We start from the raw sequence: 21,797 nt of genomic DNA, 5'->3' as shown, positions 1-21,797 counted from the left end.
GCACTCCAAAGCCTGTCGAAGCGCCAGGACAGTGGAATGTGGAGCCAGGGTCAGGAGTTGGTCACCGGTAGGAACGGCGTGTGTGGTTTGTCCGTGAGCCCCTAGACAAGATCCTCGAGTGTGCGATGCAGGCCCCCCCTGGAGAGGGGCCGTAACCCGCCAAGGTCAAAGGCCACTGCTGTAGACAGCCCACAGCATGCACTCAGCTGCCTTTCCCCACCATCCCCACCGCCCCTGCCCTGCAGGCGGCAAGCTGCCCATCCTTGCTCGACCTGCCTCCCTGCTGTCCGCTCCTGGGCGGCATCTCTGCTCCTTTATGGGGCCCCCTGCCTCCCCACCCCCGGAGGCTGCTGACTCCTGCTAGTTCTCACTGTCCAAGAGCAAAAGCCGAGCTCTCTCCTGCTGTCTGCCTTCTTTGTCCTGTCCTCACCCCGGCCCGGGATCAGATCATACAAGAAGACGCTTCTCTAGGAGTCAGGGTTTGTCTTCTCCAGGGCTGAGCCGGAGGCAGTACCAGAGGGCTGCGGCGGTCCGAGGTTGGGGTCTCCCGGGTGGCCCAGGACCGGTCCACAGCGCGCCTGGACAGCCGGGAGGGGGGGCGGGGGGAGGCCACATGGTGGCCGCCCCCGACTGACTCTCCGCTGGGGTGTTTTCCTCTTTTGCAGATCAATCCGTCCCTCGATGGGGAGCAACGGCGGACCCCCTTCCTGTGTCTCCTTCCCACCGCTCTGTAGCAGGACCAATAACTTCAGCACCGCTTCGATAACGATGATGGAGCTAGTATTAACTGAATGGCAATTATGGATTTTTAACTCTAATTCACAGTAAACCAGCAAGCCGTGTGCTTATAGTCCGACCAAACATCCTTTCGTTTTGCTGTGCGCCTCGCCCGTTTGTGAGAAGCTGAGAGATCTCTGTCTGCACGGAGGGATATAAGCACCGCTCGCCGGAGGAACACGACTGACGCGGAGAGAGAAGGCGCCCTCATTTATCCGTAACGATACCTGATAGTATTCTCTGTACAGGTGGAGGAAATCCGTACACACGCTTCTATCTATGTTTCTGGTGGTGATGAGAATGGCCCCACAGAACGCCGACTCGGAGTCTGTGCAAGTCCAGGAGCTGCCCGTGGCCCTGCCGGACCTGCAGAAGCCAGGCAGCGCGGACGCCCATGAGGAGACCATCAGCGAGGGGTCCATAGACCGGATCCCTGTGCGCCTGTGGGTGATGCACGGGGCCGTGATGTTTGGCAGGGAGTTCTGTTACGCCATGGAGACGGCGTTGGTCACACCGGTCCTCTTACAGATTGGTAAGTGCTGTCCGCGCCTCTGCCCGGTGTCTGGCACCGAGCGTTGGCAGTCGCGGTTGGAGCTCGCGTGCATGTTGGCACGCGGGGCTTGTCAGTGCGCTGGACAGCGTCAGGAGCCCTGGGAACCAGCGTCCCGGGCTTTTTGCTCTCCTCCACCTACTCTGGCTATTTTTTCCCTCCGGTGGGTGGGCCTTGGGTGTGGATGAGGAAGTACCTGTTTTGGCAAGGGGGTGGTTGAGTGCTGGGGTGTGCGCGGTCAGCTTCCACTCGCTCTAATCCCGGGGCTGCCCGGCTCCCCTGCGGTACCTCCCGCCCTTCTGCCTCCTGGACATGGTCACCTGCCTTGTCCCGGGGCAGGCCAGGGAACCTCCCTGGCTCTCCCTCACCTTCCTTCCCGAGGAGGAGAGGGTGACTGTAGACCATCTCCCGGGCAGGCACAAGGCAAGTGCTTGGAACAAAGCCCGGCCTGGAAAACCCAGAATCACGTTTTTATACTAGCTTCTTGTTGACGACTTAAATCTTAGTTTCGAGTGGACGTTGTGTGGCTGAATGACAGGTATTTCCAGAAATACAGGAGTTCACGGAGTTGCTCAGTGAGCCTTACAGAGCCCCGTACGGGAAGACCGTGGCGTCCCCTCCGGATCACCGCTGGGGGGCCTTAGGCCCCATGTGTTTTGTCGGTGTTCAGTTTCCCTCTTGTCTAAGGGAGCTTGAAAATCTGCAACTTTCCAGCCTCTGAGCCTTCTGGATAAGGGGCCGAGCTGTTAAAGTCTTCTCTTTCATTCCAAACTCCGCATGTGCGTAGTGTCCGCTTGCTTTGGTGGTTTTAGGAACGTTTCTTTCTCCAGACACGATGCTTCCTGTTCGGTGAGCGCTCACGGCTCTGCGGCTCCGTCGGGCAAGTGCAGGGTCTTGAAAACCTGTCGTTTCTGTCCGGGACAAGTGGCGCCCTCGCTTCCCACCTCGGCGGTGGCAGGTGCTTGCAGTGGTTTCCGACGCCATGGTTACGGGACGCACCCCTGCCTCTTCTCAGCATCATTCCTTCTCCCCTGCTGAGCTTACCACCCTGTGGCACATTCTCTCTGTAACCCCGGGCCTTACCTAGTTCATCTTTAAAGGTGTCCTGAGGAGGCTTCAGGAGACCGCAGGCCGGGTTGGGCACTTTTCCGGAGAGCTTGGGACAGTGCGGCGTGAGTGATGTGGGTCCCTCTTGCTGTCTCATCTGCGTCTCTGCCCTTCCCCTTCCGTACCCGGGCAGGCATGCCGGGACCCGAGGCTGGGAGGAGACGCCCGTCTCTGCTCGTGCGGGACCAGCCGGAGCCGCCTCGCAGCGCTGTGAGCCGGAGGGATCGGGGTGGCCGCAGACCTCCGAGAGGGACACCAGCCCTGTGCGGGGGCCTCGGGTGACAGTGGGGGGTGGCGAGCAGAGGGCACTCGGGGAGACGGGCTTGGCAAGTTTAAGAAACGAAGACTGGCTTTGTGGCCACACCTCAGGGAGTCCGGCGGCAACTAATTTTACCAGACGTGGATTGTTTGGGGCCTTCAGCGTGGAGGGACTTGGGTCTGGCGCCGCTGCCGAGGTCATCCCAGAGGCAGGCGGAACTGTAAGCGGGTGGTTACAGTTCCACATGGAGTGCCACCATCCGGTCTCTAGACCACCTCGTGCTTACGGTGAATAGTACGGAATTCAGAAGCTCTGGTTACAGAGAAGTAGGTTGTTCTAGAAGGACAGGTCTGGGGCTCTTATTTTCCCGGATTTTCTTTGTGATCGGTTATGTGTATCGTGGCTTAAAACCCTGGCGCTAACAGCTTCTTGGAATGTTCCAGTTTCTAGGTTGCAAGGCTTAGTTTCTGTACAGCTTAGCGTGTTTCCTTGTTAGGGCTTGAGTACCCAGTGTGCTCCGGGAGGCTGGTATGGTTTTGGCTAGCCCGGGGCGGTAGACACGAGTGTGTTACTCTGGAGGGTAAGGCACTTGCTGCATCTGGACCGGAGGTTGTGGGCCCACCTTCACAGGCCCTGACCCTCGGGAGTTGGGGAGGGTATGCACCCCCCAGCACTACAGGGCACTGGCTGGGAGGAGAGCAGGGCTTGGGGGCAGGGGGACCTTGCCCTGAGCCCAGGAGGCCCAGTTTATTTCCTGGGGTCGGGCTTCACACTCAGGAGTGATCAGAATGTCCTCTCACTTGAGCCTGACTTTCTTAGAACAGTTGTCTGCCGGGCCCAGAGGCGTGGTGTTTATTACGGAGTTCTGTTATCTGCAGTTACCGGAGCTGATGCTGAAACCGTAACCTTCAGTTCAGTCCACCTGCCTCGTGTCTGCGGTGACTGCTGGTGTGACCGGCCCAGTTTGGCTCCTGTATGTGGTCACCACCTCAAAGGGCCATGGTGACCCCTCCCATCCGAGGGGATGGAGCTGGGATCCGAGGAGATGCTCACCTTGTGCGTGTGGCACCCGGCTGAGACTGTGGGGCCCCCCAGGGAAGAGGCCTTTAAGAACTAGGTGTTAGAGCCAGCACCTTTCTGGAGCCTCCTCGTGGCCCTGGGATGCCCTGGATGCGCCTGCTTCAGGCAGGAGCCCACTGGGGTCGAGCAGGGACCAAACCTCTCCAGTCGCCTGGTTGACCTGCTGCGGAGGGAAATGGGCATCGCGAGAACGTGGGCAACACTCAGTTTCAGCGTCCTTGGCCGTGAGCTATTCTGTTGTCCCCACGGGTGGAAGCATTGGGTTTTGCCACGGCCTCATCTGGTTTGTGGTCCTGAAGCCGCGCATTCACACCGGCTCCTGTGGCGTCTTTGCTGTGGCTGCTGGGCTGGGCGGCGTGCAGAGCCGGGAGGTGTCGGGTGGCTTCCACTTCTGTCCCCCCAGCCCTCTGCACGGGTCTCTAAGCTGAGTCCGGTCCGCCCGCCCTCTGGCTCTGGGGGTTAGTGGTGCTAAGGGACTCGGGTGAGTCACAGGGCTGGCGTCTCTGGACGCAGAGGGAAGACATGGTGCCCTTCACCCAACAGCCTTCCGGCCGGGAGGACAAGTGGAACAGAGGCGACTGGGCTCAAGGATGGGCTGAGTGAGTGTGCAGGGGCCTCCAGGGGAATGACACCCCCGTGGCTGTGGTCATTTTTACTGGGGTCCCTAACACCGCGTGGAGGTGGGGGATCCTGTTCCTTCCCTGCTGGCTGCCCGCTGAGCAGGAGTCTGGGTTGGTAGATCCGGAGAGTTCTGGAGGCCTCTGTTAGGGAGATGGAGCGAATACCGTCGAGGAGAGATGACCCTGCCACGTGGTCTTGGCAGAGATGTAGGGAGCGAGCTGTTGAGCTCTTGTGATCTCAGGCGACCTGGGCCCCATTAAGGAGACCCCGGAGCTGGCCTCAGCAGCCAACGGCTGCCCCATTTTGCTAAATCTCCCTATGTCCGGTCCCCTGGCTTTCCTGGGTCTTCTAGCATTGACATAATTTTGTGGCGGGCTGAAGGTTAGTGGGTTTCTATGAAATGGACTTTCTGTTTGGTTGAAACAATTACTGCGTAATACATTTGTAGAACGTACACAGGTTCGGAAAGCCAGCTGGTCAGGTGTGCTTGGCAGATGTTGGGTGCTCTGGGAGACCGAGAAGGACCTGGATTCTCCTCCTGTGGGAGAGGCTCCCCTTGCCTGGTCTGGGACCCAGGCAGCCTGCTGGATGTGCTCTAACTCCACAGCCACGTTTTAGGGTGTGTTAAGCAGTGACAGCGGGGACCCATATTTTGGTTGAAAGTCCCCTTCCCAGGGCGTGTATCTGTGTCAGCTCGGCGTGGAGCTTGGAGATGGTGGTGCGCGGCCTTGCAGGTTCCGGTGGGAGGTGGGGTCACCTGTCTCTGTGGTGAGTCTGTGAGCTGAGTGGGGGACGGCGGGAGCCAGCAGGTGGGTGGCCCAAACTGGGCCAGGTGCCCTGCCAGCCGGGGCACTTGCCCCACACCGCGATCTCCAGCAGGTGACCAACCAGGAAACTTGCTCTCGATACCGTGGAGCATGGTGGCCTGTTCTTCACGCTGGATCCCACAACTGTAGTCGCACTTTTTCTTTCTTCTTTTTTTAAGACTTTTCTATTTATCTGCGATAGCGAGAGAAAGCGCGAGTGGGGGAGGGGCAGGGGGTGAGAGCATATCCGAGCAGACCTCCCGCCGAGCAGGGAGCTCAGTCTCACGACCCCAGATCATGACGGACCCCAGGATCAGGACTGGAGCGGAAACCAGGAAAATCAGAAATCAGACGCTTCACACTGATGGTGCCCCCGGGCGCCCCGGGCGGCTTTCCCTGCTTTGTGGGTATGCAGTGTCGAAATGCCCCACCAGGAACCGGCCCACATGTGGTTCGCCCTGGAAGTCAGCTGGCCTGGCCTGTTGCCGTCCTCGGTTGGAGAAATTAGGAAAGCAGCCATGATTCCAGGACTGACGTCGTTTTAGTGCACAAGTTCCGCTCGTTGCCCAAGCAGGACAGTAAGGAAGAGCCGGGTCCTGACATTGTCGGCCGCGCCGGTTGCTCCTTCCCAGGGAGCTTGGGTCTTGGGGGTTTATTTTTGGTCGCACATTGTCTCCTGTGATCCTCAGCAAAGGGCACGTGTGGTGACAAGCGACCTGGCAGGACTGGTCTGTTTCGGTGCTTCGAGGACGACATAGGCCGTCTGTCTCCGAGTTGCTCTGGGAAGGGCAGGGCCCCGCTGCCTTCTTTCTCCTCTGACCCTGGAGCTGCACTTCGAGGCTGGCTTGGGCCGTTGCTCTGCGGGATCTGGTGGGCGCTCTGGTGCCGAGCTGGCTCCTCCGGAGGTGAAGCATTCGGCTTAGTGCCGGTTTCAGTCCAGACAGTCTGAACTCTGTGTGTGTGTGTGAGGGAGGCGTGCACTCCCTGATGGGCCAGTAAGTGTAGAGAGTGCCACGGCACCCGCGGCCCCACTCCCCACGGGCAGCTCTGCCCCTGACAAGCTCTCTTGCTTTACCTGTTTTACCTGTTGACCTGCTTTACCAGTTGTGGGATCTTGCTCCCTGCTTTACCTGGCCGTTTGGGGACCCGAAGTCCGCTGTCTTGATCCCACGTGACCACCTCTTTCTCTGAAAGGAGCCTTTAGACTAGAAGCAGGTGCCATTTCTTGGGCCTGGAAGGGATGCTGCCATGTTGGCTGGGCCCAGGAGGCGGCAGACGAGGTGGAGGATGGTGGTGGGTGGGCCCGTCCTTCCTGGCTCTGTGCCCCAAGCCTCTGGCTGACTGGCAAGGGGCAGGACGTTGGCATGGAAGGGACACCGTGCTCCGTGGACGATGCTGCCAGCAGTCCCCGAGCACTGTTCTTGGAGCAGGCCCAGCTTAGCCCCTAGCCCGTGCTTCTGAACCCTTGCTCCCAGGGCAGGCCATCTTTAAATTTAAAGTTGATTCTTTAATTAGTAGCATTGCCACCAAGGTCAGAATTCAGAAGTTCCCGACTGTTGGGATGGTGAGTTTCCACCCCTCCCCTAACCCCCACTCCCCTTCCGGGTTCATCCCTAGAGGCAGCCAGCCCTAGAAGCCTCCTCCTAGAGACTTCCTCCAGGCCAGACACAAGACAAGGGGCTTTGTGACTTGTCCATGTCCCCAGTGGCCGCTCCCAGGGGCATCCAGAGCTGGTGAGGATCCCAACTCCATGTGGGAGCGCAAAGCTGGTCTGTGCTGGCGCCTCCTGCCTGCTCGGCGCTCCCCGTCCCTCTCTGTCCGGTTTCTTCCACGCTGGGTCCCCATCCCCTTTGGGAGGGGACTTCTAAAAACCGCATTCCTGGGCTCCAGGCTCAAATATTGGCATAAAGGAGATCAGAGTGGCACCTCCAAGTCCAGGTCCCAGGTTTGGTTTAGTTCGTGCTAAGGCGGTTTCAGCCCTTCTCCAGGAAAGACGCCTCCTGGGACCACCTGCCTGGTCCCACGCTCACCGAGGATCTGGCAGTGATGAGCCTCAAGGGGATGTGCGGGGTCACTCTTCAAAGGAAGCCTGGGGAAGCGTCTGCCCCGAGCCCCAGAGCAGCCCTTCCTAAGGAGCAGACGCCCCTCCTGGCCTGGCCGTATCCAGCTCCCCTTCCCTGGGGAGAAGTCCCTCCGTGCCCTGCCCCGCCCCACCCCTACCCCTGGTTTCCTCTTGGTTCAAGGTGTGCCCTCCAGGGAAAAAGGAAGGAAAGCCATCTAGAAGAAAGGAGACTGCCTCCTTGAGGAATGAGAACCACGTTTGTCTTTATAGGCTCCTAATTCACGGGGAAAGTTCGTGTCTCATCCAGAGTGCCTGGTACGGCTTGTGCACTTGGTGCGTGTCTAATAAAAAAAATGCAGCCTTTCCCCCCTTCCAGTGCAGCTCTGTGTGAACCAGGATGCCTGGGCTGTGAAGCTCCCCTTTTCTTCCTGCGGGAGAAGCCTACCCTTGAACAGCCGCCCTTAGAGAAAACCTTCAGAGTCTGAAGTGGCGCCCCCCGCTCCGCTCCACTCCCGGGATTGCTCAGGGAGAGGCATGTGCAGGTGGGGCTGGCAGGGGCCTGGGGGGTGGGGGGAGGGGCTGCCGACCGTGCCCTTGCCCTGCAGCGGCTGCGGGCTGGGGCAGCTGACTCTGTGCGGCCCGTGGGAAGTCCGCAGGGTGCCCGGCCGGTCAGCACAGTCTCGGTGAGAATTGGGAAACAGGGTCACGCTGCATGGGGACTGGAAACGCAGCTGGTGACTCAGCACATGCGTGCGTACGGGCATGAACTCCGGAGTCGGAGGCCATGTGGGTGAGGGTGACCAGGCGACCTGCCGTGCGGTCACGTTACCGTGTTTCCTGCAAGGTGCCTCTGACATAACGCGGAGCTTCCAGCGGGTGTGTTGCGATCTGGGTGGCAAGGGCTGTACCCTGCACAGGTGTCCCTGTGACTCCCTTTGCCTGGGGCGTAGCGGCTTCTGGTAACAGGGTACTTTCTGCAGTTCACATGCATTCAGAGTCTTCCTGCGAGTCCCCTTTGTGTACCTTGATGCCGCCCAGAGGGTCCGGTGGAGGCCTTGTATTTGTCTGGTGGTGCTGCTGCCCCAGGGCCTGCTGCACATAGCACGCTTGGCTGGTTTTCCTGTTTTGCAAAAGCAGACCCAGCAGCCGGCTACCCCCAGCTTCCTCTGCACAGGAAGCTTCCCCAAGGCATAGCTGTCCCGCTGGCAGGGGCCCCGCAGAAATCCACGACGGCCCTGCTCAGCCTCGGGACCCAGACAGTTGAGCCCAGGGCCACGAGACGAGTCATGGCCTTCGGACGCCTCTTGCTTCTGCTGGGGCGTGGCTCCCCTGCTTGGCAGAATGGGCCCGGGTGGGGCAGGAAGGAAGCGGCGCCCTGAAGGGAGATGTCAAAGCTTCAGGTGGCCAGGTCAGCCTGCAGAAGCCGGGAAGGCCTGAGGCCTTGTCCCTGAATGCCAGGTAAATGGGCAAGTGCCGAGCCGTGAGCCGTCCCCTGGGGCCTAGAGCCCAGGAGCAAGAGACAGATCGCCCTACTTACAAGTGACTGCACACCTGCTACCCATGCCGGGGTGATGCCCTCCGGCACCCAGGCACGGGAGGCCCACCCCTCCGGCAGCACGAGGACCCTCATTGTCACGGTGGCCCGGAAGCCCTGGCAGTGTGGGTACCTCCCCTGCACGGGGAGGTCATTGTCTTGGCCAAGAGTATGTTGGGGTTTTTGGAATTTTTTTTTTAAAGATTTTATTTATTTATTAGACAGAGATCACAAGTAGGCAAATAGGCAGGCAGAGAGAGAGAGAGGAGGAAGCAGGCTCCCCGCTGAGCAGAGAGCCTGATGCGGGGCTCGATCCCAGGACCCTAAGATCATGATCTGAGCAGAAGGCAGAAGCTTAACCCAATGAGCCACCCAGGCGCCCTGGGGTTTTTGGAATTTAATTCTGTATTCCCCTGTTTTTTCTCTAGCAGCCGAACATTGGGTCGGGCGCTGCTGCCTCCCCTGGAGGGTGCTGAGGCTCCTTCTCTAACTGTTCTTCCCAGATCAGTGGAAACTTGAGGCCGCACAAGCCTGGGGGAGGTTTATCAGCAGGCTCTCTTGGGTGGGTTTCCCCCAGGACCCACCCGTCCTTCCTGGCACTTGGCTCTGCCCTTGGCTTATCTTTGCTTGCTTGTCTGCCAGGCCCCAAGGGCAGGGGCACAACTGCCCTGGTCCCAATGGTCCCCTGGGTATTGGGCTGGCACGTGCATCTAGCCTCAGGCCTGGTGCTGAGGGAGGCGCACTCACACTGCTTCCAGCTGGACGCGGGGCACGATCGTTCTGTGGTTGACGCTTCCTTGTACGGGGAGTGCTGGGCTCGGTGCCGTCCTTCCGCATCAAGGGCTGCAGAGCCAGACCTCCAGGCCCAAGGGACTGAGTGGGGGAGGGGATGGCAAGTGGCCGAAATCGGACTGGCCCTGGAAGATGTGCGTCTCAGGGAAATATCCAGATGCAGAAGGACAATTCTGTGGTGGGGTTCTCCCTGTTTGAGGGACCCAGACAGTCAGGTTCCTGGAGACCCAAAGTGGTGGGGGCTGGGGAGGGGGAATGGGGAGTCTGTTTCACAGGGATGGTCTCAGTTTTGCAAGGTGAATGCCCTGGGTAGACCTTGGCGACAGCTGTGCAGCCACATGAATGTCTGTGATACTCCTGAACCGCACACCAAAAAATGATGGAAGTGGCCAGTTTTCCGTTACGTGTATTTGACCGTGGTTTTCAGAACGTGGAAGAAAATAGGATGGACCCCACAGACTATGCAGCTCAACATGGGATTTCCTGCCGACGCGAGACTGAGGAAGCCCGAAGGCTGCCCCGTGGCTGGGGCTTAGAGTCGGCAGACGGCCGGCCCTCATCCCGCCAGAACTCCGGGGCCCGCAGGCGTGCTGTCCAAGCCTGGGAGTCCCACCCGGGCAGCCCGCTGCGGTCAGGGGACCCTTCCTGCCCGCCCTCTGCCCACCAGCACCCACACCGACCCTGTGACCCACAGGCAGCAGGCCAGTGGGAGAGGCACAGTGAAGATGAGGGTTCGTCAAAATCTCCTGAATTTTGACCAAAATAATTGAAAAAAATTCACATTAGGCTGTTTTGTTTGGATTGGGAAGTCTGGATTTCCTTGTGTTTCAGATCATTGTATTTTAGAAACAATGAAACATCAGCTGTAGTCCTTTTTCCCAAGGAATTATGAAGCCTGTTATTCTTCTGTCGAGGCCTGACTGAGCACCTACCTGCTCGGTGCTGGGCATGGGGCCAGGTGCGGTGGCGAGGCCTAGAGTCGACATGCAGATGGGCCGTGTGACCAGAACAATTGGGTGAGGTCAGAGGTGTGGGAGGCAGTGGGGACCACTGGAGCCCTGAGTCCAGGGATCAAGTGACTGCTGAGCAGGGGAGGCCTGCGGGGAGGTTATCTATCCAGCAGGCTGGCCTCGAGGGCGACCCGGTGCTGGGGGCTCTGCCAGGACCTGGGGGAAGGTTGTGATTGATGGGCTGGAGAAGCAGGGTTAGGAAGGACAGTTAGAGTACTCGCTGTTGGCAGCTGTTGGAGGCAGGCATGGGAACAGCAAACAAAGCAGAAGGCTACCAACCTGGGTGCAGGAAGGGGACGGGAAGTCGGGAGGCTGTGTGGAGGAGGGGACATTGGGCCTCCCTGTTGCAAAGAGTAAGTTGAGGTCAGTGAAGCAAGGGTGAGTCAGCGCATTGTAGGCTGTGCTGCGCAGGGAGAGTTGTAGGGGGGGAGTGTGGCGTGGCCAGAGGCAGAAGGGCAGGAGCTTGCCACGCCACAGAGTGGTGTGAGCAGAGATCTGGTGTCTGGTAGGCAGGGATTGATCACAGGAGGCATTACGTGCCACTCCAAGGAGGTGATTTCCAGAGAAACTGGGGCAGTTGTGCCTTTTTTCAATATTGAGCATATGAGCATTGGTAAAGGAACAGGTTTTTAGGTGTTAATAGTAAGCAGTGTCTTGTAGCAGTTTCCAGACTTAGCAGATTAGTCCTCAGAATTGTGGTGACCAAACATGAAGCAAGTGCACAAATTTGATTAAAGAAGACAGAAAAAATGATGTGCATAATTCCTGCAGGAAAAGCTCATTTAACTGTACAATGAAAGCCAAAGGTCAGTTAAGTAAATTGTAAGCAAAACATTAGAAATATGTGTTGCAATGATAAGATACCAGGCAGCCCAGACACTTGAGTGTGTGTTTGGGGTGACCTGTGGCACCTGTGTGGTGTCCCGACCCCCAACCCCCACCGCCACAGGTGAGCACAGCCAGGTGGCTTCCCGGCTCCCTCCAGAAGTGCGATGGTCAAGGCACAGTTGCAAAAGACTCACTGCAAATAGTATTTTCCTTAAACCTGTATCAGAAATAAAATCAAAGAGGTTTTTTAAATGGTAAACTTTAGAGCAAATGCTCTCTTAACTTTTCTCTTAAGAACAATCGGCATAGAGCACCTGGGTGGTTCAGTGGGTTAAGCCGCTGCCTTCGGCTCAGGTCATGATCTCAGGGTCCTGGGATTGAGCCCCACATCGGGCTCTCTCCTCAGCAGGGAGACTGCTTCCCCCTCTCTCTCTGCCTGCCTCTCTATGTGTGATCTCTCTCTGTCAAATAAATAAATAAAATCTTTTAAAAAAAAAAAAGAACAATCGGTATAGAATGTGTCCACCAGCAAAATACTTTCCAGATAATGGTAATTTTGTTGTAAAAAAAAGAACCACTCATATCTTAACAAAACATGGACACCCATAATTTTACGTAAACAGCATGTCAGTAGGCTGTGTGTCTAGGTACAGCATCTGTCTGTCTGCCCTCCGTTTAGGTGAAGAGTGGATACTGGTGTATCTTAGCGCTGGTGAAGGCTTTTGGGAGCACAAGAGAGTAACTTCAAGAAACTTCAGTTGAACTTTGAGAATCTGGAGTATCCACGTTAGAAGTACTGTATCTGCAAGTCTGGTTGGCGGTGGTGGGGGGGTCTCAAAATGCAAAATGGGAGACCTGGAAACCAGAGTTTCTGTTGGAGGTGGTCGGGGCTGGACAGGGGGAGAGTCCCGGATGGGTGAACGGGCTTGGTTTCCTAAAAGTGGCCAGAGCCCTGGAGGGTTCTGCCAGCAGGAGGTGGGCTGGGTGGCAGGGATGGGGAGGTCTGACCTTGCATCAGTGCAAATAAATTGTCTTAAGTTCCTTTTAGACTTACACCTGCTTACATTTTGCCGTCATCTAAAAACATGACTAAGGAGCATTGCTGCCTGTCCGGGCGGGAATTGTGTGGACCCAGCAGCGGTTCTGTGCTGTGCCCCACCAGCCCCTGGGGAGGCCTGAGCTCTGGACACTTCTCCAACTCCCCAGGGCCTGCGCCGCCTGTAGCCTGTTGGTCCACACTGCGTGCAGACGGCCCCGGGGAGCGTTGGCAGGGCTAGCGGAAGGCCTTTGGTTCCCGGATTCTCTCACCTTGCTGGATGATGGCCCCAGAGCAGAACTGAACCACAGCCCAGCCGATTTTGTAGGCTCTGTAGACGTGGCTGTGTTGTGGGTTTCAGGGGCTGTTCTCTGCGCCATTGTGACTCAACACTCGGGATTTTTACTTTATTTTTTAAAAGATTTTATTTATTTTGAGAGAGTGTGAGAGCTTGAGCATGAGTTAGGGAGGGGGAGAAGGGGAGGGAGAAGCAGGCCTCCCGCTGAGCAGAGAGGCCCATGCGGGACTCAGTCCCTGGACCCCGACACCATGACCAGAGCCGAAGGCAGATGCTTCAGCGACTGAGCCCCCAGGTGCCCCATGACACTCGCGAGTTTTCAGCAGGGGTCCTAGGCATCTGCTGTGCCCTACTTGTTCACCCCCACGAAGAGGGGAGCGGTGTCTGAGCAGAGGGGAGGACCCGTGTCCCGCTGGCTCTCACCTCTGCAGGGCTCATGCGGAGCCTGAGGTCCCCTGTGGCCCTGCGCCCAAGTGCTACCCCTTCGCAGGGACGTGAGGCAGCACGAGCCCCCTGTCCTCAGGACAGACCAGTGTTCAGAGGAGGGCGCACGCTCTTCCGACTGCTGGTTCCCGGCCTCCGCTGGGACAGCCGCAGGGAGCCTCGCTGATGGGGGAAGTGTCTGAGCCGAGCGCAGGGTGGTGAGTGGGCCATGGAGTGCCAGCTTTCCTGGGTCACGAGGCCACTTGTCCGGGCGGTCACTGTAGGCCCTAGTCATGGCCGCGTGGAGGGGAGTTCTCTAGAGGTAAGCTGTCGGTCTGCTGGGGACCCAGGGCTCAGCTAGCGCCGCGTGTCCCCGACTGCTTCTGGGAGGCTTTGGTGGTGAACAGCGGGCGCTGGTGGGGAGGCCAGGTGCCATGGGACGCCAACCGCGAGAGTGAAAGGCGAGTGTCCATGCGAGAGCCTGCCTGCCACTCTGGCCCCAGGCTCGCCTGCTACGTGTCGGTGCTGCCGAAGGGCCCGGGCCAGCAGTTTCCTCTGGTCTTTTCCTTCGAAGCAGGTTGCCTTGTGCTCAGACCCCGCCCAGCCCGCCTGAGGCCGCAGCAATGCTGCCGGGGCCCAGCCGGGCCCAGGGGGCTGGGCCTGGACAGGCAGAGAGGGCCGCAGAGGGCCCCGGGCCATGCCCCCTGCCAGCTCGACGTGCGGGCCTGTGCCGGCCACCGGCTGCTCTCACTGGCCTTCGGGGAGCTCAGCCTCCTCTGAGCGGCAGTTTCTGCTTGTTCCTCAGACAGCCAGCTGCGGGGAGCATCTTGTCTCAGCCGCCCGCCCGTCTCGGCCTCAGGCAGCCCTCCCTGTTCTGCGGTCATGGCCACGGCGCTCCGCAGGTAGTGGACTGCCATGGCGCCCAGTCCTTGTCACCCACCTGTGGCCTAGGCATCGCCGCCACCTCGCCGTTCTTCTGCTGGTTTCTGCCAGGAGGTCAGGAAAGTGTTAGTGTCCATATCCCCTACGCACGGAACTCTGTAGGATAAGCCGTGCATTTTATGTGTTTTGGGAAGCTTCTGGAAACTTCTGAAAGCTTATGCCTGGCCTTGTGAGTTCCTGTCCTGTCGTGAAGGTGCTTGCTCTGGGCAGCAGACTTCAGAGCTGCGAAGTGGGTGCTTGTGCCAGCCGCTGGGGCGAGAGCAGCTGGCGCGCCGCTGGCGGGAGTGGCCGGGCCGTGCGCTGGGGTGCTTTGCCTGCCTAGCTGCTGGGCGCCCGGGCGGCGGCAGGTTCACGCCGCTGGCTTCCCAGAGGCTCGGTGACCCGCCAAGTGCATCCAGCCGGGGTGCTGGGTCTCCTCCCCCTTTATTTTTATTTATTTATTTATTTATTTTTATTTTTTTAAAGATTTATTTATTTATTTATTTGACAGAGATGACAAGCAGGCAGAGAGGCAGGCAGAGAAAGAGGAGGAAGCAGGCTCCCTGCCGAGCAGAGAGCCCGATGCGGGGCTCGATCCCAGGACCCTGGGATCATGACCTGAGCCGAAGGCAGCGGCTTAACCCACTGAGCCACCCAGGCGTCCCTCCTCCCCCTTTAAGATAGGACTGGCACCCCTAGCACCAACGCACAGGGAGCTCCCAGTACAGGGCTGGGGGTGCTATGCACACTTATTCCTGGAAGCAGCGCAGCCTCAGGGCCAGCGCAGGGGCTGTGGGGTGCTTGTTCGGCCAGAAGAAAGACCCTCAGGATCCCCCGGAATTCAGTGCCGCCCAGGAAGTCTGGAGGACTCTGTCCAGAATAGCTTGTTCCGACGTGGCCCGTGGAGCCGCTGGGACCCTCTCGGGCTAGACTTCACCATCGACCCACAGTGACCCCTTGCCCTCTGTCTCAGACCCCGTGAGGACCTGTACCCCCCCACGGCCCGCCCAGGTTGGGGACTGCACCTTCTGGGTGTCTGAGTGCCCTCCTTCAGGGCTGTAATGAAGGATGACACAGGGAGCATGGCCTGGGTGCTGGGGACGCCGCTGAGAGCAGCCCCGGCGGCGGTGGGCTCCTGGCCCTCTGGGAGGGACGTGTGCACACACGCGGGGCCTGTTCCTCCTTCCCTGGAAACGCCAGTTGCTTCACCCCACTCCCTACCTGCCCATGGCTCTGGGGTTCTAGAACATTCCACGCAGATGGAGGAGTGCCTGCCCCTTCTCTGCCCAGTTGTAGACCCTCCCTGTGCCGGGCGCCCTTTCCTCCCTCGGGCCGTCTCTGGGATGCCCATGGCCCTCACCAGGGTCCCCCACACAGCTCGTTGGCGTCCGTTCATCAGAGGTCATGCGAGGCTGGTGGGCATTTCCCACGGAGCACTGGTTCTCACGGGTCCGGCGTTATCATGGGATTCTTGCTGCGGATACAGACCTATCTTGATGTGGAAGGCTTTGTCTATCGAAGGAAAGAATGTATGTTCCCATTCCCGGTTCAGATCTTTTGTTAAACATTTATAGGCCACTTTCCCGGTCCCCTGGCTGCCCTCCCCCCCAAGTACCAGTTTATCAAAGACGACGTGGTGGCATTGAATGGGAGCTGCCGCGCGTGACCAGCGTGGCGGCCGCTGCCCGTGACCTCACACGGCCCTCCGCCGATGCTGACACACTGAGCATTTCCTGTGAACGGGGAGCCTTCCTGGTCCCACCATTGTTGTTCGCCTTCTGCCTGGGAGAAAACAAAAATTATTTACTACGGGCGGCGTGCTGTTTGTTGAGAGCCGGGCTGGGAAATGCACTGTTGGAGGTGTCCCAGTGGCGGCCTCGCAGCAGCGGGGGGCCCAGGCTCGCTTACCCCCGGGGCTGCCTGGGGGACGTGATGGGAAATGCTGATGCTTCTTGCCAATATGCTGGACAAAGAAAGCCACTGCCCCGTGTCCCTTCCGCCATCCGCAGCTCGTCCCCCTCCCCGAGGCTGCCTGGCTGGGGCACGTGGGGCTTCCCGCGGGGGAGCCTGGGCTTCACCTTCTGGAGGACCGGGGACATCACCATTGGGCTGGCACTGCTGCGGGTCTTGTCGGCCCCTCCTGCGCGCTCCCGCCTACCTCAGTCTCTGCTCTGGGGGCCCTTCTGGGGGCACTTTGCTCAATGGGTGCACACTTAGGGTGCCCAGTTGGAGGGGACAGACGGGGCCAGGAAGCCTGGGAGCTGCTGGGCCCGGTGAGTCTGCTCTGAGGATGTGTGACGGGGCAGGATCCAGCCCAGCGTTCCCGCCCCGAGTGTCCCAGTCCAGAGACACTGGCGAGGCTCCTGGGCACCAAGTGCTGCAGCCAGGCATGTCTCGAGGCGATCACGCTGGGTACTGATTGGCTGTTTGGTTGGGGGCGAGGGTTGATGAGTTGGAGACCAGAGAGAAGATGGGAGGCCTGACCCACCTGTCTTGGTCCGGAGAGCAAGCCACAGGGTGAGCATGCCTCTGGGCTCAGCAGCCACCACGGCACATTCTCTGGGCACCCAGAGGGCACGGGGAGCCGTCCAGGGTCATGCCAGGCTGCTGCCCATGCTGGCAGCCCTCTCCCAGAGGGACGGGAAACCCTGGTTTCCAGAGGGCCCCTTCAGTGGAATGGCTTCCTTCCCGGTCCCCTTGACGGCCAGCTTCTCAAGTCCCATCCGTGCTGTTGCCTGTGCTGGGGAAGACCGTGCTGTGTCTCACACTTGCTGGCTCCAGGACTCCTAAGGACACCGTCCTGGCCTCACATGAGCTGGGTGCTGGTGGGCCGTGGCTTAGCAGGCGATGGGACGGGGTCAGGGCCCGTCTCACAGCAGCCGTTGGCTGCTTCCAGGCGGCGGTGTGTGCCCGGCAGTCTGTCTTCTGCGGCTCGTGTCTGGCGTGGAGCCTCGCACCTCAGACAGGCGTGTGGGCGTTTGCAGAATTTAGGCAGGATCATGCACGCGCGGTTCTCGGTGACCAGCCCCGGAGCCTCTCCGCCTTGGGCACAGCTCTGGGAATGATGGAGCCCGGCCCCTCCAGTGGAGCCCACGTCTCTAAGGAGCTCTTCCATGCAGCTTGCTCTCTGCCCGTTGCCTCAGTGGAACTGGGTACTGGAGCTGCTGCCCAGGAGTGCGGTGCACCCCACCTTCGAGACCGGTCGGTGGGGCGTGCGTGCCCGTCTCCAGTTGCTGGGCGACTGTATCATGGGGGCCAGAGGGTGCTACTTGTCACGCTGCGTGCTGGAACTCCGATAAAAGCAGAAAGAACAGGACCGATTTCTCCGGGCTCCTGTTGCAGGCGAGGATTTGGAGTCCAGCTAAGTTACTTGTTTACAATGAGAACTGCAGCACTCTTCAAAGGAATGTAGCAGAACGTAGGATCTCTACAACACGTCATTCACCGTGTGAAGGGTACAGCTTAGTGGTGTCAGAAGAAACCGGGAAGCTGAAAACGTGACCCTCACTCCGAGGTGGTGACTCATGGCCGTCGTCAGGCGTCTGTAGGTGTGCTCAAGGCTGTGCCAGAGGGAAGGAGGAGAGCTCAGTGGAGAGATGCTGCTGAAGAAGCAAATGGAAATTCTGGGACTGAAAAATGTGATATCTGAGAGAATTCGGGGGGACCGGGTTGACGTGGGACGCGGCACACCGAGGGCTTGGTTGGCGGAGATGAAGAACAGAGGGGACAAAGACGGAGACCCGAAGGGACAGGGCCACGGGATGTGGGGGTGCAGTGTCCGCGGGTCGCATGCTCTTGCGACTGGGGGTCCCAGAGGAGCGGAGCTAGAGAAAGGGGCAGGAGAAAGTCGGGGTCACAGGAAGTTTCCCGCGTGCGCTGGAAGACGGGCAGGTTCAGCTTCATGGAGCCAGGGGCGTCTAAGCAGGAGAGAAAGGAAACTTCACTTAGATTCATCGTAGTCAAACTGCCAAAAGCCAACAAGAAAGAGAAAATCTTGAAAGCACCCAGAGAAAGCTTTGCGCAGTGGCAGTATCGTAGCCAATGAGGTTTATCCGAGGCGCGATTATTGCTAATTGAAAGCACCCAGAGGAGAGGAAGATGATTGGCCTCTCTCTCTAGTCACGTGAAATGTCACCGCCTTCTCGGCAGTAACGGGAGTGACCGCCTCACTGCTCTGGAGGGGGCTGCAGGAGGAGTTAACCCAGGATTCTTTATCCAGCAGAAATACCCTGTCAGACCAGAAGAGAAAGAGATTTGGGGTAAAATGACAAGCGGATTTGCCATTGGCAGATTGCTGGAAGAAACGCTGAGGGAGCGAGACAGCCCAGAGGCAGAAGGGACCGGCTACCGTGTGAACACTCGGGTCTTCAGAAAGGAAGGGGGCATGGTTCAGAGGGAGGTAAAAACAAAGTGAGTTTTCATTTTAATTCCCTTAAACGTGACGGTTTAAACAAGGACTGTCGCACAGACGGGGCTGACCCCCTCTAGATGGGACACGTGCGCGACGCGTGCGTGAGGAGCCTCGGGGGCGAGGACAGTGCCTCCCCGAGGCTCCAGCTCGCGTGCCGGTTTCTGCACCGGATGGAGGGTGCTGTGTGATGAGCTCTCCCGAGCAGACCCTTGCAAGAGAAGGCTAAAAAGCCAAAGTGTTTAATTAAAACAGAGTTAACTTGGCCGAAAGCAGGCGGGGACAGGAGGTGTGGAGAGACAAGGCGGGGGCGTGGACAGGAACGTGGCACGTAAGCGAGGAGCCTGCGCAGCGCCAGGGGCTGTGTGTGCTCCTGACACAGGGCCCAGGGCTACATAAGGCAAAGATGACCCTAATTCAAAGTTTCGCCGCCCCACCCCTAGGCAGGCCCCACAGGTCCCCGCCGGCCATGTGCGCTGGTCCCCGACACTGGTCCAACAGCGCGCACAAAGCGGGAGCCGGGAGCCGCGGACGAGTGTGCTTGTGGCCAAGGAGGGGGCGGGGGGCGCGGCCGTTGGAGAAGACTTGGCCTCTCACTGGAGAGCATGGGCTTGGGGGGAACACCTGACAATACAGGGTGGGTGTCACAGGGTGGGTGGAGACAGGCCTGGCGGGTGAGAGCGGTCCCGGGATGGAGAGCGCCGGCCACAGCCGAGAGCTGGACTGGAGAGGGGTCCGCAGGCTGCCCGAGGGTGGGTGAATCAGCGGGTTCGGCAGTTAGGGTCTTCCCGCCGGCCAAGCAGTGTTTATTGGTAAAGTTGTGCCGTATTAAAAGCCCCAAAGAAAGTAAGAGTCTATGTACCCCGGGTCAGGAACACTTTCCATTCTTTGACAGGGACTGTGTCGCACACGTGACTGGCCCTTTCCGAGGCTCGTGGTGCCGCACACGGGCTCCTGCCCAGGGCCAGCATGAGCCCTGCCCGCGCGGCTCCTGCTCTCCCCTCTGCCTGCCTTTGAGGAGGAGGGCGGAGGCCCCAGGCCTGCGGGGGAAGCCAGAGCTGGCCAGGGCACGCGCTCAGCCTGCTGCTCGTTCACTGAGACATCTGTATGTCTGGTGACATACAGATGTCAGTAGGAACCCACCCCACTTTCCCTAGAGCTCCGTGTGGTATAGACGTCAGAGCGGATGCCTTGAACTGTGCACTGCGTACCGAAGTGTTTTAGGGGGTGCTTCCCTCTGCCAGATGAGTGTGGCTCCTGGGGGCGCAGCTCAGCCATTTCCCAGGGCCTGTGGCTGGGCAGAGTGCTAGCCGGGGATCGCTGGTGTGTGGAGCGCTGTCGTCTGAGTCAACTTCTCATGGACGCAGGACACTGGCAGCCTGCAACAGGGTGGCCAGTCACTAGTGACCCCCACCCAGATCACGAAGAGAGCACACGAGCCCCAAAGCCCCCACCCCTCCCGCGGGCTGCCACCACGCTGACTTCTGTCAGCGGAAGCTCTGTCAGCCACTCAGACCTCATGTAAACGGAGCCCACGGCGTGTGCCCTGCCGTGGCTGGCATGTGTGGGGTGTGGCTGGCCATGCCCAGCTGCAGCTGGGACCCCTGGCCACTGTGTAGCGCTCAGGTGTGTGGAGTGTGCCGTTCCCCTGGCAACGGGCACGGGCTTTGTGCGAGGGTGGTCTTACCTTGTCGCTGTGTGACCCTGCGCAGGTTACCTAATCTCTGAGCGTCACATTTGCATTCACGCTGTGGTGCTGGACAACGGGCGTGATAACACCGCCCTCCCTGGACGGTTAGGAGGTTAGAGCAGAGCAGTTCCCGGTGCCTGATGGAACACCTGGGCTCCAGCCGAACACCTACCCATGCCTCCCCTCTTGGCGGCCGCTCCCCGCCCTCTTGGAAGCCCATAGCGGGGGTCCTTGAGCACATGCGGCCCCTCAGTGAGACTCTTATCATTCTGGCCAAGAAGCCCAGGATGGCACGGGGGTGGGGGGTGTGTGTTCCTCACTGCTACCCCCGTTCTGGGTCCGGTGCCTGTGAGGCCACGTTGAGCAGCTGTAGACGCGGGCCCTGGTCAGTGTGGTCAGTGCCACAGGTGCTCGGTCCCCCTGCACGCGGCAGGTCCAGGTCTGCCGGCTCTAGCAAGTGCCGCTTGTCTCACTGGGTGCCCGGCTGCCGGAGACACCTCCGAGGCCCAGGTGCTGGCCTCCGGCCACCTCATGCTTCTCAGTCGGCGTCGGGTGCATGTCAGATGTCCCAGGCTGGGAGCCGGTGCTCGGACCTTGCGGGGTCTCCGCTGGACCCAGGGGCACGCGTGTCTGCATGCACATGCCCACCCCATGACCGCCCGCCCCCTGTGCTCCAGGCCTTCCGGAGCAGTACTACAGCCTGACCTGGTTCCTGAGCCCCATCCTCGGCCTCATCTTCACGCCCATCATCGGCTCCGCCAGTGACCGCTGCACGCTGAGCTGGGGCCGCCGGCGGCCCTTCATCCTCGCCCTGTGTGTCGGCGTGCTCTTCGGCGTGGCCCTCTTCCTCAACGGCTCGGCCATCGGTGAGTGTCCCCCCGCGTCCCGGCGGGAGGGGCCGTGCTCTCAGCGGCGCCCGGCGGGCAGGCGTGGGGCTTCCGGGCGCTCCCGACGGGGCTGAGGCCGGGCCCCACATGGGAGCGCCGTGGGGACGTGTTCACAGGGCAGCCCTTCCTGTTGTGACCCGCTTGTCTGCCCCGCGCGCCGACAGCACGTCCTGTTTGCAGCGCGGCTTCAGAAACCCCCTTCTCTCTCCTTTTCTCAGACGTTGGATCGACAGCATCCAGACCCGGTTCTGTGCTCGTTTTTTCTATTCGTGTGCTCGTGCTTTGTTGTGTTGTTTTTAAGTTGAGAAGCTCGACGTGGGAAAATGGGTTTGCCCCGAGGGAGCTCATCAGAACTATTAGAAACAAAACCTGTTTTCTGGCAACGGCTTTTTAAGATCAAGGCCTCATCTGTGTTCTGACGTGTGCACACGTGGCCTAGGTCAACATCAAGTGCGTTGGACACTCACAGAGAGGCCCAGAGCCCCTCGGACTCTCAGAGGCCTCTGTGGGGCCAGGCTGGGGCCCGGGAAGGCCACTGCGACCGGCTGGTGGAAGTCCGGGGGCAGGGCGCACTCTCCGTGATCCTGTGGGCTCGGGGCTGCTGGCTCTCGGCCTGTCCCCGTCACCCTATGGAGCTGATGTCCCTTCGCAGCACTCTGCCCCGGAGAGACAGCTGTGGTATTCTCCGAGGCTGTGCCTGCACGTGGG

General features: G+C 59.6%; 1 protein-coding gene and 1 pseudogene across 1 annotated transcript in view; both read left to right on the top strand.

The window, feature by feature from the left end:
• Positions 1-21,797, top strand: part of SLC45A4 (solute carrier family 45 member 4) — a 71,320-nt gene that overhangs the window by 41,276 nt on the left and 8,247 nt on the right. Inside the window, exons 2-3 of the mRNA XM_045078197.1 lie at positions 666-1,309; positions 20,880-21,068. Of these exons, the coding sequence (XP_044934132.1) occupies positions 1,057-1,309; positions 20,880-21,068 (442 nt within the window). The 5' untranslated portion in view covers positions 666-1,056. The remainder of the gene's footprint in view (positions 1-665; positions 1,310-20,879; positions 21,069-21,797) is intronic.
• Positions 18,117-18,239, top strand: LOC123391500 (annotated as a pseudogene).

Source organism: Mustela putorius, unplaced genomic scaffold (genome assembly GCF_011764305.1).
Source record: "Mustela putorius furo isolate JIRA1106 unplaced genomic scaffold, ASM1176430v1.1 tig00000228_pilon_pilon_pilon, whole genome shotgun sequence".
Classification (NCBI taxonomy): domain Eukaryota; kingdom Metazoa; phylum Chordata; class Mammalia; order Carnivora; family Mustelidae; genus Mustela; species Mustela putorius.
Note: the sequence above shows the minus strand (reverse complement) of the source record. Positions and strands in the feature narration are given on the sequence as shown.